General features: G+C 39.5%; 1 protein-coding gene across 1 annotated transcript; it reads left to right on the forward strand.

Moving 5' to 3' along the window:
• The first annotated feature begins 12,216 nt into the window (after nucleotides 1-12,216).
• On the forward strand, nucleotides 12,217-13,336 carry LOC146526398 (uncharacterized). The gene has a single exon (XM_085207174.1). The coding sequence runs from the start codon at nucleotides 12,461-12,463 to the stop codon at nucleotides 13,214-13,216; it is 756 nt and encodes a 251-aa protein (XP_085063300.1). The 5' UTR covers nucleotides 12,217-12,460; the 3' UTR covers nucleotides 13,217-13,336.
• Nucleotides 13,337-13,545: the final 209 nt, after the last annotated feature.

A 13,545-nucleotide genomic window follows, 5' to 3' on the forward strand; every position in this document is an offset into this window, starting at 1 on the left:
AACGGGAAGAGGGTTAAATTTCAATTACTAAATTTGACCCAAACAAACAAACAAACGGGGTGAGCTAAATAAAACCGTTTAATAATGTAATTTTTTACCTTTATTATATTTTATAGAATTAAACTATATCTAATAATTTCAAAAATTATTGTGCATTTTACACTAAAATATAATTCTTTTATCATGAATTTAAATTCATCTTTAGAATATTTTATTCTGATTTTTTATTTTATTAATTAATAATTCCAATAAAATATTTTTCTTATTTATTTTATTTTTCAGAACTATAATTTCTATTTCATCAAATTCATGATTAGGATGCTGAATTGGCTTAGAAATTAATTTACTTAGATTTATCCCCTTAATCTCTTCCCCCAATAATCTATTAAATTCAGAAGCTTCCTTAAAATATTTTTTAACTCAATCTATTGCATCAATTATTTTTTTATTTTCTATCCTATTGAATTTATTTCTTATAAAAATATTTATTAATGATTTATTATCAATTATTATAAATTCTGCAATATTAATAAAAATAGGTTCTGTTCCTTTTCATTTTTGATTTCCTAATATTATAGAAGGATTATCATGATTTAATAGATTTATTTTAATAATATGACAAAAAAATTCACCAATAATTTTATTATCTTATAATATAAATTTTATTTTTTTAATTTTTAAATTAAGGATTAGACGGAGAAGAGCACAAGGGATGAGGAAGAGAGGTAAATTTCAGGAAACTATTGAGCAAGTAGTGTAGGGGCCTGCCCGGAGGAATGAGGTCCGCTAAATCAGATAGCTTGGACCATAGAGGGTGGGATGACAGCTGTAACATTTTACCAACAAACCGATCAGACAGGAATTGGCGACGGATAGGATAAGGAGGATCAACACACTCAACCTGCAGTGCGTTGGTGGGAGAAGACTTCATTGCACCTATAATAATTCGTAGGCATTTGTATTGGATCCTATTGAGTTTTTCAGTAGCAACTTTGTTAAAGGGGTCTAAAACAAATAATCCGTAGTCAATGTGACTACGGATAATGGCATTGTACAGTAGTTTGAGAGTATAAGAGTGTGCACGCCACCACACACCAGACACAGCTCTTAAAGCGTTGATGCCGTTTTCACATTTTTTACTGACATGTTCAGCATGGGCAATTCCGTTCAGTCTTTTATCGAGAATCATGCCTAAGAATTTAACATTTTCTGCTAATTGGATAGTATTATCCCAATACCCACTAAAACCTCACGGTGCTCCTCCTCGACCGCCACTGGCCGCGAGACACGGGGACGTGAGTCTTCCGCGAAACGCGGCGGCGGGAGCCTGCAAGGCACGTCGCGGAGTCAAGGGTGTGTGGGCACCCTCGACGGCCTGCTCGGAGTAGCGCGCGGGAGCAACCTGTGCGTGCCTACTCGGGCCAGGTTGGTAGGCGGTCAGCTTCCCCAAGCTGACCGCCCTCTAGCACATTAGGGCGGAAGGCGGCGATCGTGTGCCGCCCTTCGGCGACCCGGTCTCTTACGGCGGATGGCGACTTCGGCAAAAGCCTCCCTCGCCCGTTCCGCCGACTCCTTCTCGAGCACCACTGCCTCGCAGAAGGATGAGACCGCATCCCACGACGTCTCGCTGCCGGCCATAGCCTTGACCACGGCCGGCAGGGAAAGGTCGTCCCCTATGACGTCGCGCAAAGCGCGACGTTGAGACGCCCAGGCTGAGCACACCTCCAACGTGTGCTGGGCCGTCTCATCGAGGCAGTCGTCGCAGCGGTGGCAGCGAGCGTCGGGCTCCCTCCCGGCGATCCGACGCAAGTAACCCCCGAAGCAGCCATGCCCCGTGAGCACCTGTGTCATGCGGAAGGTTAGGACGCCGTGACGCCGCGCTAACCACTGGCGGAACACTGGACGAACAGCCTCGATCGTCCTCAGGCCGGCAGTTGGTGTTGCCAGCCGAGTTTCCCACAACTCCATTGCGGCTACCCGCACCTCCTCAGTGCGTGCCTGGCTTGCCGGTTCCCCGGACACTAGGCCTATTATTTCTTCATTTGGTTCATATATTTCATTATTTTCCATAATTTTAATTATTATTATTATTTGAGAATCAATAATTAATCAACGAATAATCCTATTTTCATTAAATATACCATCCTCTATTGAATGATATCAAAATTTACCTCCTTCTGAACATTCTTATAATGAATAATAATCCTTTTTTAACCGACTTCTGTAAGAAAAGGAGGTTATCAATTCGACTGTATTTTTTTTTTTTTTATGTTTGTTACCTCATAACTTTTAACTGGGTGGACCGATTTTAATATATTTTTTTTTATTTAAAAGGTATAGCTTCCCGAATGGTTCCATTTTTTTTTTGTCCATGTCTGACAATGGTATCCATGAGAAAATCACATAAGTCTTAAATTTGCATTATGCATGTGCGCGACTAATAGCCGAATAACTCAATGTCGCGCCAACCGATTTTGATGATTCTTTTTTTATTTGAAAGGATACACTTCAAGGATAATTTGGTGAAAGTTTGGTTAGGTTTCGATTATGGAATCCGGAGAAAATTGAGAAAGTTTGTTTTTGTTGGTCAAAAATTAATTATACTGTAATAGTTACAAGCAAAAACTTTTTAAATTGATGTCAGAAGTGAGATTCCTGATCGTTGCATTTCTTTTCAACCAATCTCAAAAAAGAGGATGTTCTCATTGTCAACCAACTTCAAAAAAGGGAGATTCCGAATTCACCCGAATACTTTTTATGTTTGTTCTTGTCAATATACCAAAATGTAACTTTGCACAAAAATAATAGCTAATTAAATGAAGTTTTACATAGAACAATCATAACCACTCGTTGACAACCACTACCACCACCATCACCACTCACACCACATTCCTCAAATAATACCTATCAATTGAATAATTTCATTATTATTTTTTATTTCTATTTTTATTAGTTTAATAATTATAAATTATTTTATTTTAAATTATAAAAATAATTTTAATTTTAAAAAAAATAAGAAAAATAATTTCAAAAAATTTTTTTGAAAATGATAAATAATCTTTTTTCAATTTTTGATCCTTCAACAAATTTATTTAATTTCTCATTTAATTGAATTAGAACATTTATTGGATTATTATTTATTCCTTTATCTTTCTGATTTTTTCCTAATCGTCATTATTTATTATGAAATTTTATTTCTAATAAACTTCATAATGAATTTAAAACTTTATTAGGACCAAATAGAATTAATGGATCAACTTTTATTTTTATTTCATTATTCTTTTTTATTTTATTTAATATTTTTTTAGGTTTATTCCCATATATTTTTACTAGAACAAGTCATTTTAATATATCCCTTTCATTATCTTTAACATTATGATTAAGATTTATAATGATTAAATAATACACAACATATATTTATTCATATAATTCCTCAGAGAACACCAACTATTTTAATACCTTTTATAGTACTAATTGAAACTATTAGTAATATTATTCGACCTAGAACTTTAGCAGTTCGATTAACAGCTAATATAATTGCAGGTCATTTACTTTTAACTTTATTAAGTAATACAGGTATTAAAATACTTAATTATTTATTAATTATTTTAATTATTGTTCAAATTTTATTATTAATTCTTGAATCTGCCGTAGCAATTATTCAATCTTATGTAATTTCTATTTTAAGAACACTTTATTCTAGAGAAGTAAATTAATGTCTAATCATAATCATCCCTATCACTTAGTTGACTATAGACCTTGACCCTTAACAGGAGCTATTGGAGTAATAACCTTAGTAACTGGTTTAGTAAAATAATTTCATAATTTTAATATAAACTTATTATTTATTGGATATATTATCGTATTATTAAACGGTTTTATTTAGCTCACCCCGTTTGTTTGTTTGTTTGGGTCAAATTTAGTAATTGAAATTTAACCCTCTTCCCGTTAACCGATTAATCTGAAATTTGGTATACGCCTTTGATTCTGGTGACAATACAATTATCCATATTCAATATTATTGTGAATCCAAGATGGCCGCCGCTACAAGATGGCGGACAACTTAGTTTTTTTCAATCCCATCAATATGGATATCAAATGAAAGGGCTTGTCAAGTAGAATTCAGTGGACTATACAAAATCAAAATCCAAGATGGCCGCCACTATAAGATGGCGGACAAGTTAGTTTTTTTCAATCCTATCAATACGGGTATCAAATGAAAGGGCTTGTCAAGCAGAATTCAGTGGACTATACAAAATCAAAATCCAAGATGGCCGCCGCTACAAGATGGCGGACAAGTTAGTTTTTTCGATCCCATCAATATGGGTATCAAATGAAAGGGCTTGTCAAGTAGAATTCAGTGCACTATACAAAATCAAAATCAAAGATGGCCACTGCTACAAAATGGCGGATAATGTAGTTTTCAATCCCATCAATATGGGTATCAAAATAAAGGGCTTGGTAAGTATAATACAGTATACTATACACAATTACAATATGAATCTCCCACCTAAGTCAAGATCTGGTATCCTGTCGAGGACTGTGGCTATGGGGTGCCTAAAAATGATACGTCGCTAGGGGTACCACCCAAGGTAAAAGGTAAAAGCGCGCCGAGAACTGTATGGCACTAGGTGGATAAAAATGATATGTCGTTAGCGTTTTCCCCTCAAGATTCAGGCACATCTTGTTGTACATAGCCTTGTCCCTCTATTGGACCTCTGGGGGGGTCGTTCGTAACATTCTCCATTAACCTTGCAATAATGAGACATCGAGCCTCATTTCAACGAATTGAATAGCATGAGAAATAAAAACTAAAAACTTAAAAATAAAAAAGTAAAAAAAAAATTTTTAGTTAAACGGTTTTATATTGCAGATAAATGTACTAAAAGCTAAAAAATAATTTCATAGAAATTATGATTACTAAAATAAAATCGTGGGGACACTTGCTACTTACCACTAGGTGGGTGAAGTCTCACGCTATGTCTTTCAATTGTAGATATTGGACGTGCCCCACGATTAAATTTTAGTAATCATAATTTCTATGAAATTATTTTTTAGCTTTTAGTACATTTATCTGCAATATAAAACCGTTTAACTAAAAATTTTTTTTTTACTTTTTTATTAACTATATTTCAATGATGACGAGATATTTGTCGAGAAAGAACATTCCAAGGAAAACATACTATTATAGTATCAAAAGGTTTACGGTGAGGAATAATTTTATTTATTATTTCTGAAATCTTTTTTTTCAAATAATTTGTTCTATTAATGGAGAAGCTCTATTTTGGTAATTTAAATTAGATCAGGTTGCCATTTCTAAAAAAAGGATATTCCTTTATAAATGGGGTTTAAATCCATTACATATAATCTGCCATATTAGAAATTTCTTAAAATAGGAAGTTCATTATAAGAATGTTCAGAAGGAGGTAGGATTTTGATATCATTCAATAGAGGATGGTATATTTAATGAAAATAGGATTATTCGTTGATTAATTATTGATTCTCAAATAATAATAATAATTAAAATTATGGAAAATAATGAAATATATGAACCAAATGAAGAAATAATAGGCCTAGTGTCCGGGGAACCGGCAAGCCAGGCACGCACTGAGGAGGTGCGGGTAGCCGCAATGGAGTTGTGGGAAACTCGGCTGGCAACACCAACTGCCGGCCTGAGGACGATCGAGGCTGTTCGTCCAGTGTTCCGCCAGTGGTTAGCGCGGCGTCACGGCGTCCTAACCTTCCGCATGACACAGGTGCTCTCGGGGCATGGCTGCTTCGGGGGTTACTTGTGTCGGATCGCCGGGAGGGAGCCCGACGCTCGCTGCCACCACTGCGACGACTGCCTCGATGAGACGGCCCAGCACACGTTGGAGGTGTGCTCAGCCTGGTCGTCCCCTATGACGTCGCGCTTTGCGCGACGTCATAGGGGACGACCTTTCCCTGCCGGCCGTGGTCAAGGCTATGGCCGGCAGCGAGACGTCGTGGGATGCGGTCTCATCCTTCTGCGAGGCAGTGGTGCTCGAGAAGGAGTCGGCGGAACGGGCGATCCCTCGCCCGTTCCGATGGTGTTGTGTCGATGGTGTCAGAGAAGTCAAGGACACGGGCACAATACCTGAAGGACAGGCGGAATAGGCCTCGGAAGCCGATCGATCAGTCGGGGTCTTCTGGTGAAGGAGAGCCAGATAGACCGGCGACAAAAGTGGTTGCCTTGAGGAGACGGAAAGGTCTCGGTGAGGCAGAAAGGAAGGAGTTGCCGCTGAAGTCAGAACAGGAGGTGTCTGACAGCGCTGCGGCCGTACTGGCCAGGGCTAGCTCCAGGCTCTCGGACATGTCTCTACCATCCGAGAAAGAGCAGGACGAAGCCATACTTGCGTCTGACCTACAAAATCAGGTGGTGGACAGCTTAGCGGTGATAAGGAAGGTTGCCAGCAGATCGGGAAACCTTAAAGGAACTTTCACCAAGGCCTTTTGACGGATACCGGCCCGAGTGGGGACTCGAGCGGGTTATGTGGGACTCGTGGACCGGCTGAAGGCCAATCCCAATACCCACTAAAACCTCACGGTGCTCCTCCTCGACCGCCACTGGCCGCGAGACACGGGGACGTGAGTCTTCCGCGAAACGCGGCGGCGGGAGCCTGCAAGGCACGTCGCGGAGTCAAGGGTGTGTGGGCACCCTCGACGGCCTGCTCGGAGTAGCGCGCGGGAGCAACCTGTGCGCGCCTACTCGGGCCAGGTTGGTAGGCGGTCAGCTTCCCCAAGCTGACCGCCCTCTAGCACATTAGGGCGGAAGGCGGCGATCGTGTGCCGCCCTCCGGCGACCCGGTCTCTTACGGCGGATGGCGACTTCGGCAAAAGCCTCCCTTGCCCGTTCCGCCGACTCCTTCTCGAGCACCACTGCCTCGCAGAAGGATGAGACCGCATCCCACGACGTCTCGCTGCCGGCCATAGCCTTGACCACGGCTTGTCACGCCACTTACCGCCAGCACCTTCCCGCGCATTCCCGCGCGTTGGAAAAAATCGGTTTTCGCCACTTACCGCCGGCACCTTCCCGCGCATTCCCGCAGGTTGGAAAAAATCGGTTTTCGCCACTTACCGCCGGCACCTTACCGCGCATTCCCGCGGGTTGGAAAAAATCGGTTTTCGTCACTTACCGCCCGCACCTTCCCGCGCATTCCCGCGGGTTGGAAAAAATCGGTTTTCGCCACTTACCGCTGGCACCTTCCCGCGCATTCCCGCGGGTTGGAAAAAATCGGTTTTCGTCACTTACCGCCCGCACCTTCCCGCGCATTCCCGCGGGTTGGAAAAAATCGGTTTACGCCACTTACCGCCGGCACCTTGTGTTGCGTCTACTGGCGCTAGAATGCTAGGCGCTAGAATGCCTGGCGCCAACACTGCTGAGAAGGCGGATGCGCTAGCTGAGAAGTTGCGTGGGGTTCTCAGCCCCGAAGAGGTCCAGGTGTCGAGGCCAGTGAAATGTGCGGAATTGAGGGTGTTTGGCCTCGATGACTCCGTCACTGCTGAGGACGTGACGGCGGCAATAAGCCGAGTTTCCGGCTGTGCTGCGGGTAATATAAAAGTCGGAGAGATCCGACAGGACCGGGCCGGTCTAGGACCAGTATGGGTCCGATGTCCTGTCGGCGCAGCGCAGAAGATTAGCGGGGCGAGACTACTTGTTGGCTTCGTCTCTGCTGGAGTGAGGCTGTTGATGCCCCGTGCGCAACGTTGTTTCCGTTGCCACGAAGTGGGCCACATGGCTGCGAAGTTGAGTCAAGCGGTGCAGCAGCCGGCAGCGAGGCCTTTAGTGTGCTTCAAGTGTGGCAAACCGGGTCATATCGCCATCTGGTGTACGAGCGAAGGCGGCGGGCCAAGCGATGGCAGCAGGGACGGCGCAGCGCGTGATGAACGGTGAGTGGATGGAGCGGCGTGTGGACGTATGCAGTGTCCAATTTCCAAAGGGTAGGGTACAAGACAAAAGGTGAACTGTTTTGTTTTGTTTACGATTCTGGTGCTAAATTCTCGTTAATTGAAAGTTTTTCTGTTACATTTAGTGGTCGACGGTTTAGTAATGTTGTTACTATGACCGGTATTAGTCAAACACGAGTATACAGTACCGAACAAATTCTGTGTTTTGTAGTATTAACGATTGCCCTCTTAGGATATTATTGTCGCGAGATTTTAAATCAGGGTTGTACAGTAAACATAACTGACTGACATTTTGTTTGACGGGAATCTTTATGTAAATTCAGTGAATAACGATAGTGTGAGTGAGTTGACTTTGACTGATATCTCAGCTGATATTACTGGTAGTGACCGGTGGTAGTGACCGGGTTGGTTCGAATCGCACAGTACAGCGGCGTCCATATAGGATGTCGCCGGACGAACGTAGCGTTATACGCAACAGAGTAAAGGAAGGTTTACACGTGAATATCATTAGGTCGAGCTGTCCTCCTTTTGAAAGTCCGGCTTTATTAGTAAAGAAGTATGACGGTTCAGACCGTATCTGTATTGACTATAGTGAGCTTAACAATAATACCAACCCTGACAGTTATCCGCTTCCATTAATTACTGATCAAACTTCACGTTTTCAGGGTGCTAATTATTTTTTGAAACTCTATAGCGCAAGCGGTTTTCATTTGATCACAGTAAACGAAAATTCTGTAGACAGTACTGCTTTCATAACAGCTGAAGGGCAGTTTGAATTCTTGACTGTGCCTTTTGGTCTGAAGAATTCAATTTCGATTTTTCAGAAGACAATTGTGATCGTGTTGGGTGATTTGGTTCGTGATTGCGTGGTGGTGTATTTTGAGGACATTTTGACATTGACATTGTCTCAACCGATTTAGCGGTCCAGTATGGGAGGACTTAATGCAGTGTTGGAAGCTGTGACAAGGGCTGGTTTCTCTTTGAACCTAGTGAAGTGTTCCTTTTGAAGTGGAGGCTAGTCAGGTCTCTATCGCCTCCAGAGACTGTGATTAAGTAGTAGCAGTTCGTCGGATTAGCTTCCTATTTCCGTCAGTTTTGAATCTGTTGTTCGTCTCGAGGCTGAGGGGACTATTGAACAGCATTTTGACTTTTGCTGGTTTCCGGTCATGGTGTGCTGGAGGATTTGTGGATGTCTGCGTTACTTGTAGGGTCGCGAAATCTCACTCAGGAAGAGTTCAAACTGGCCTGCATCAAATCCCTAAGGTAATGATGCCGTGAAATACGGTTCGTGTAGACGTGGCGAATAGGCTCAGCGGTGAAACGATAAGGAGTACATTTTCATTCTGACAGACGCGTTCGCGAAGTGTGTTCTTTTGTTTCGTGCGGCAGGCATTGACTCTTGGAGTGTTCACGAGGTGACTTGTGGCTTTGTTTGGGGCTCCAACTCGCATCATAGCAGACCAGGGAAGATTGTTTTACTGGTGGTAGTTTTCACTAGTAGACTTAGGTTGGCATCTTACGGCGGCGGGCTTACCCAGTGCTAACAGGCAGGTAAAGCGCGTCAGAAGTGTGTTAAAGTCCATGTCGACAACGTTTGAGACTAGCGGTGGTAATAAGTTGTGGCAAGAATCTGTAGGAGGGTACAACTCGAGATAAATTGTACGATGAACCGGTAGATTTTAATTCATAAAATAACGATACCGTTATCATTGATGTGTATCGGTGGTGTGTATCATTGATGTGTCATTGATGTTGACAACTGACAACCTTAAATGAACCTTTAAATTTTGAATCGAATTTTTACACTTATTAACTTTACAATATTAACAATACGCCAACAGAAAACTTACTTACTTTCGTTTTTGTCATATCAAAACGGGACCTACCATATTCCGCACACTTCGTAATAATGTCTGATGCTACTTAACGAATTTCGTCAATGTCAACGACAGTCTATACCTCACTACTACACATAAATGATATAAATCAATGATACATACCAATGATACACATCAAAGATACACACCACAGATACACACCATTGACACACATTAACGACAAATCAATGACACACACCAATGATACACATCAATGACACATCAATGATACACACCACCGATACACATCAATGATAACGGTATCGTTATTTTATGAATTAAAATCTACCGGTTCATCGTACAATTTATCTCGAGTTGTACCCTCCTACAGATTCTTGCCACAACTTATTACCACCGCTAGTCTCAAACGTTGTCGACATGGACTTTAACACACTTCTGACGCGCTTTACCTGCCTGTTAGCACTGGGTAAGCCCGCCGCCGTAAGATGCCAACCTAAGTCTACTAGTGAAAACTACCACCAGTAAAACAATCTTCCCTGGTCAGCTATGATGCGAGTTGGAGCCCCAAACAAAGCCACAAGTCACCTCGTGAACACTCCAAGAGTCAATGCCTGCCGCACGAAACAAAAGAACACACTTCGCGAACGCGTCTGTCAGAATGAAAATGTACTCCTTATCGTTTCACCGCTGAGCCTATTCGCCACGTCTACACGAACCGTATTTCACGGCATCATTACCTTAGGGATTTGATGCAGGCCAGTTTGAACTGTTCCTGAGTGAGATTTCGCGACCCTACAAGTAACATGTTATCTCTCTGAGATATTATTTGAGAATCAATAATTAATCAACGAATAATCCTATTTTCATTAAATATACCATCCTCTATTGAATGATATCAAAATTTACCTCCTTCTGAACATTCTTATAATGAATAATAATCCTTTTTTAACCGACTTCTGTAAGAAAAGGAGGTTATCAATTCGACTGTATTTTTTTTTTTTTTTATGTTTGTTACCTCATAACTTTTAACTGGGTGGACCGATTTTAATATTTTTTATTTTTATTTAAAAGGTATAGCTTCCCGAATGGTTCCATTTTTTTTTTGTCCATGTCTGACAATGGTATCCATGAGAAAATCACATAAGTCTTAAATTTGCATTATGCATGTGCGCGACTAATAGCCGAATAACTCAATGTCGCGCCAACCGATTTTGATGATTCTTTTTTTATTTGAAAGGATACACTTCAAGGATAATTTGGTGAAAGTTTGGTTAGGTTTCGATTATGGAATCCGGAGAAAATTGAGAAAGTTTGTTTTTGTTGGTCAAAAATTAATTATACTGTAATAGTTACAAGCAAAAACTTTTTAAATTGATGTCAGAAGTGAGATTCCTGATCGTTGCATTTCTTTTCAACCAATCTCAAAAAAGAGGATGTTCTCATTTTCAACCAACTTCAAAAAAGGGAGATTCCGAATTCACCCGAATACTTTTTATGTTTGTTCTTGTCAATATACCAAAATGTAACTTTGCACAAAAATAATAGCTAATTAAATGAAGTTTTACATAGAACAATCATAACCACTCGTTGACAACCACTACCACCACCATCACCACTCACACCACATTCCTCAAATAATACCTATCAATTGAATAATTTCATTATTATTTTTTATTTCTATTTTTATTAGTTTAATAATTATAAATTATTTTATTTTAAATTATAAAAATAATTTTAATTTTAAAAAAAATAAGAAAAATAATTTCAAAAAATTTTTTTGAAAATGATAAATAATCTTTTTTCAATTTTTGATCCTTCAACAAATTTATTTAATTTCTCATTTAATTGAATTAGAACATTTATTGGATTATTATTTATTCCTTTATCTTTCTGATTTTTTCCTAATCGTCATTATTTATTATGAAATTTTATTTCTAATAAACTTCATAATGAATTTAAAACTTTATTAGGACCAAATAGAATTAATGGATCAACTTTTATTTTTATTTCATTATTCTTTTTTATTTTATTTAATATTTTTTTAGGTTTATTCCCATATATTTTTACTAGAACAAGTCATTTTAATATATCCCTTTCATTATCTTTAACATTATGATTAAGATTTATAATGATTAAATAATACACAACATATATTTATTCATATAATTCCTCAGGGAACACCAACTATTTTAATACCTTTTATAGTACTAATTGAAACTATTAGTAATATTATTCGACCTGGAACTTTAGCAGTTCGATTAACAGCTAATATAATTGCAGGTCATTTACTTTTAACTTTATTAAGTAATACAGGTTTAATACTTAATTATTTATTAATTATTTTAATTATTGTTCAAATTTTATTATTAATTCTTGAATCTGCCGTAGCAATTATTCAATCTTATGTAATTTCTATTTTAAGAACTCTTTATTCTAGAGAAGTAAATTAATGTCTAATCATAATCATCCCTATCACTTTTTTTTCTGAGGGTAGGTGCCAAAAAGTAAATACGTTTTTAAAGTTGCTCCCAAATAATTTTCTTTTAAAAATAGTTAAAACAAATTATAAGTGAAATGTGTTATGTATAAGTGATGTATTAACAGTCACCAACCTGCCAGCAGTTATTCGTGCAATAATTTCTACACCAAAACTTTTTATCCATAATCACTAGTCTTTTGAACTCAATTACATCAACATGGAAGCTATTAAGCAATCAATACAAGAACTGTCACTACACTTCAATTCGCAAATGGCTGACTTTCAGCAAAATTTGAGTTCTGCGCTTCCTGCGGCAAGCCCCACTTCCCACATTGCAGCTCAATTTAGTGCATTTCGATCTTTTGTATTGAGTGCACTGGAGGGGCTTCAGCTGCAGGTAAATATACTGTCAAAACAGTTAGACCTTCTTGACTTGCGGACCAGAAAGAAGATACTGTTGGTGCATGGTGTGCCCGAGGAGAGAAGTACAGCTGATTCTGCCATTGCGGTGAAGGTCCTGTCCCAACATCTGAAGTTGCCTGATCTGGAGCTGGGTGACATTAGCAGATGTCAACGCCTGGGTACTGTAACATCTGATAAACCAAGACCCATACTTGTAAAATTCCGAGAGTTATCTATGCGAAATCAAATATGGTATGCTAAAACCAATTTGAAAAATACAGGCATCACTTTATCGGAATTCCTCACTAAATCCAGGCACGAGACTTTCATGGCAGCCCGAAAACGTTTTGGCATAAATAAATGTTGGACGAAGGAGGGCTACATCATTGTCATTGGGCCAGATGGGAAGCGCCATACTATTTCCACATGCAGTGAGCTAGACAATATCCACGACACGGCTGGGGCTCAACCTCTTAAAGCACCTATGGCGAGCTCAAGTGCTGGTGATTCTAAGACAAAGCCAGTTCCTCAGGTTACACGAATGAAGAGGATCGTAAACTCGAAGAAGTAAACAACTTCCTTAATGCATTAGTTTGTTCAATTAATGTTGATAGAATACTTTTAACCTTATATCTAATAACTTATGAGCTAGTGTCCTATAAATCACTAATATATTCACTAAAATGTACAAATTACCCACAACTTAAATCGTTAATATACTTATCCATTAAAATATATAATTTACCCACAATTTTAAAACGTAATATTAAATGTTGTAATGTTCGGTCCGGTTCGGTTCTTTATTTATGGCGCTTCGAGCGTGCCAGTTGAGCACTATTCACTTCGCCAATGTCACGTTGTATGGAAAACACACAAAGGAGATTGTACGGTAAAAAAGAG

The sequence above is a fragment of the Heliconius melpomene genome, unplaced genomic scaffold (genome assembly GCF_056956725.1).
Source record: "Heliconius melpomene rosina isolate 202511_hmr_F unplaced genomic scaffold, ASM5695672v1 ptg000055l, whole genome shotgun sequence".
NCBI classification, from domain to species: Eukaryota; Metazoa; Arthropoda; class Insecta; order Lepidoptera; family Nymphalidae; genus Heliconius; species Heliconius melpomene.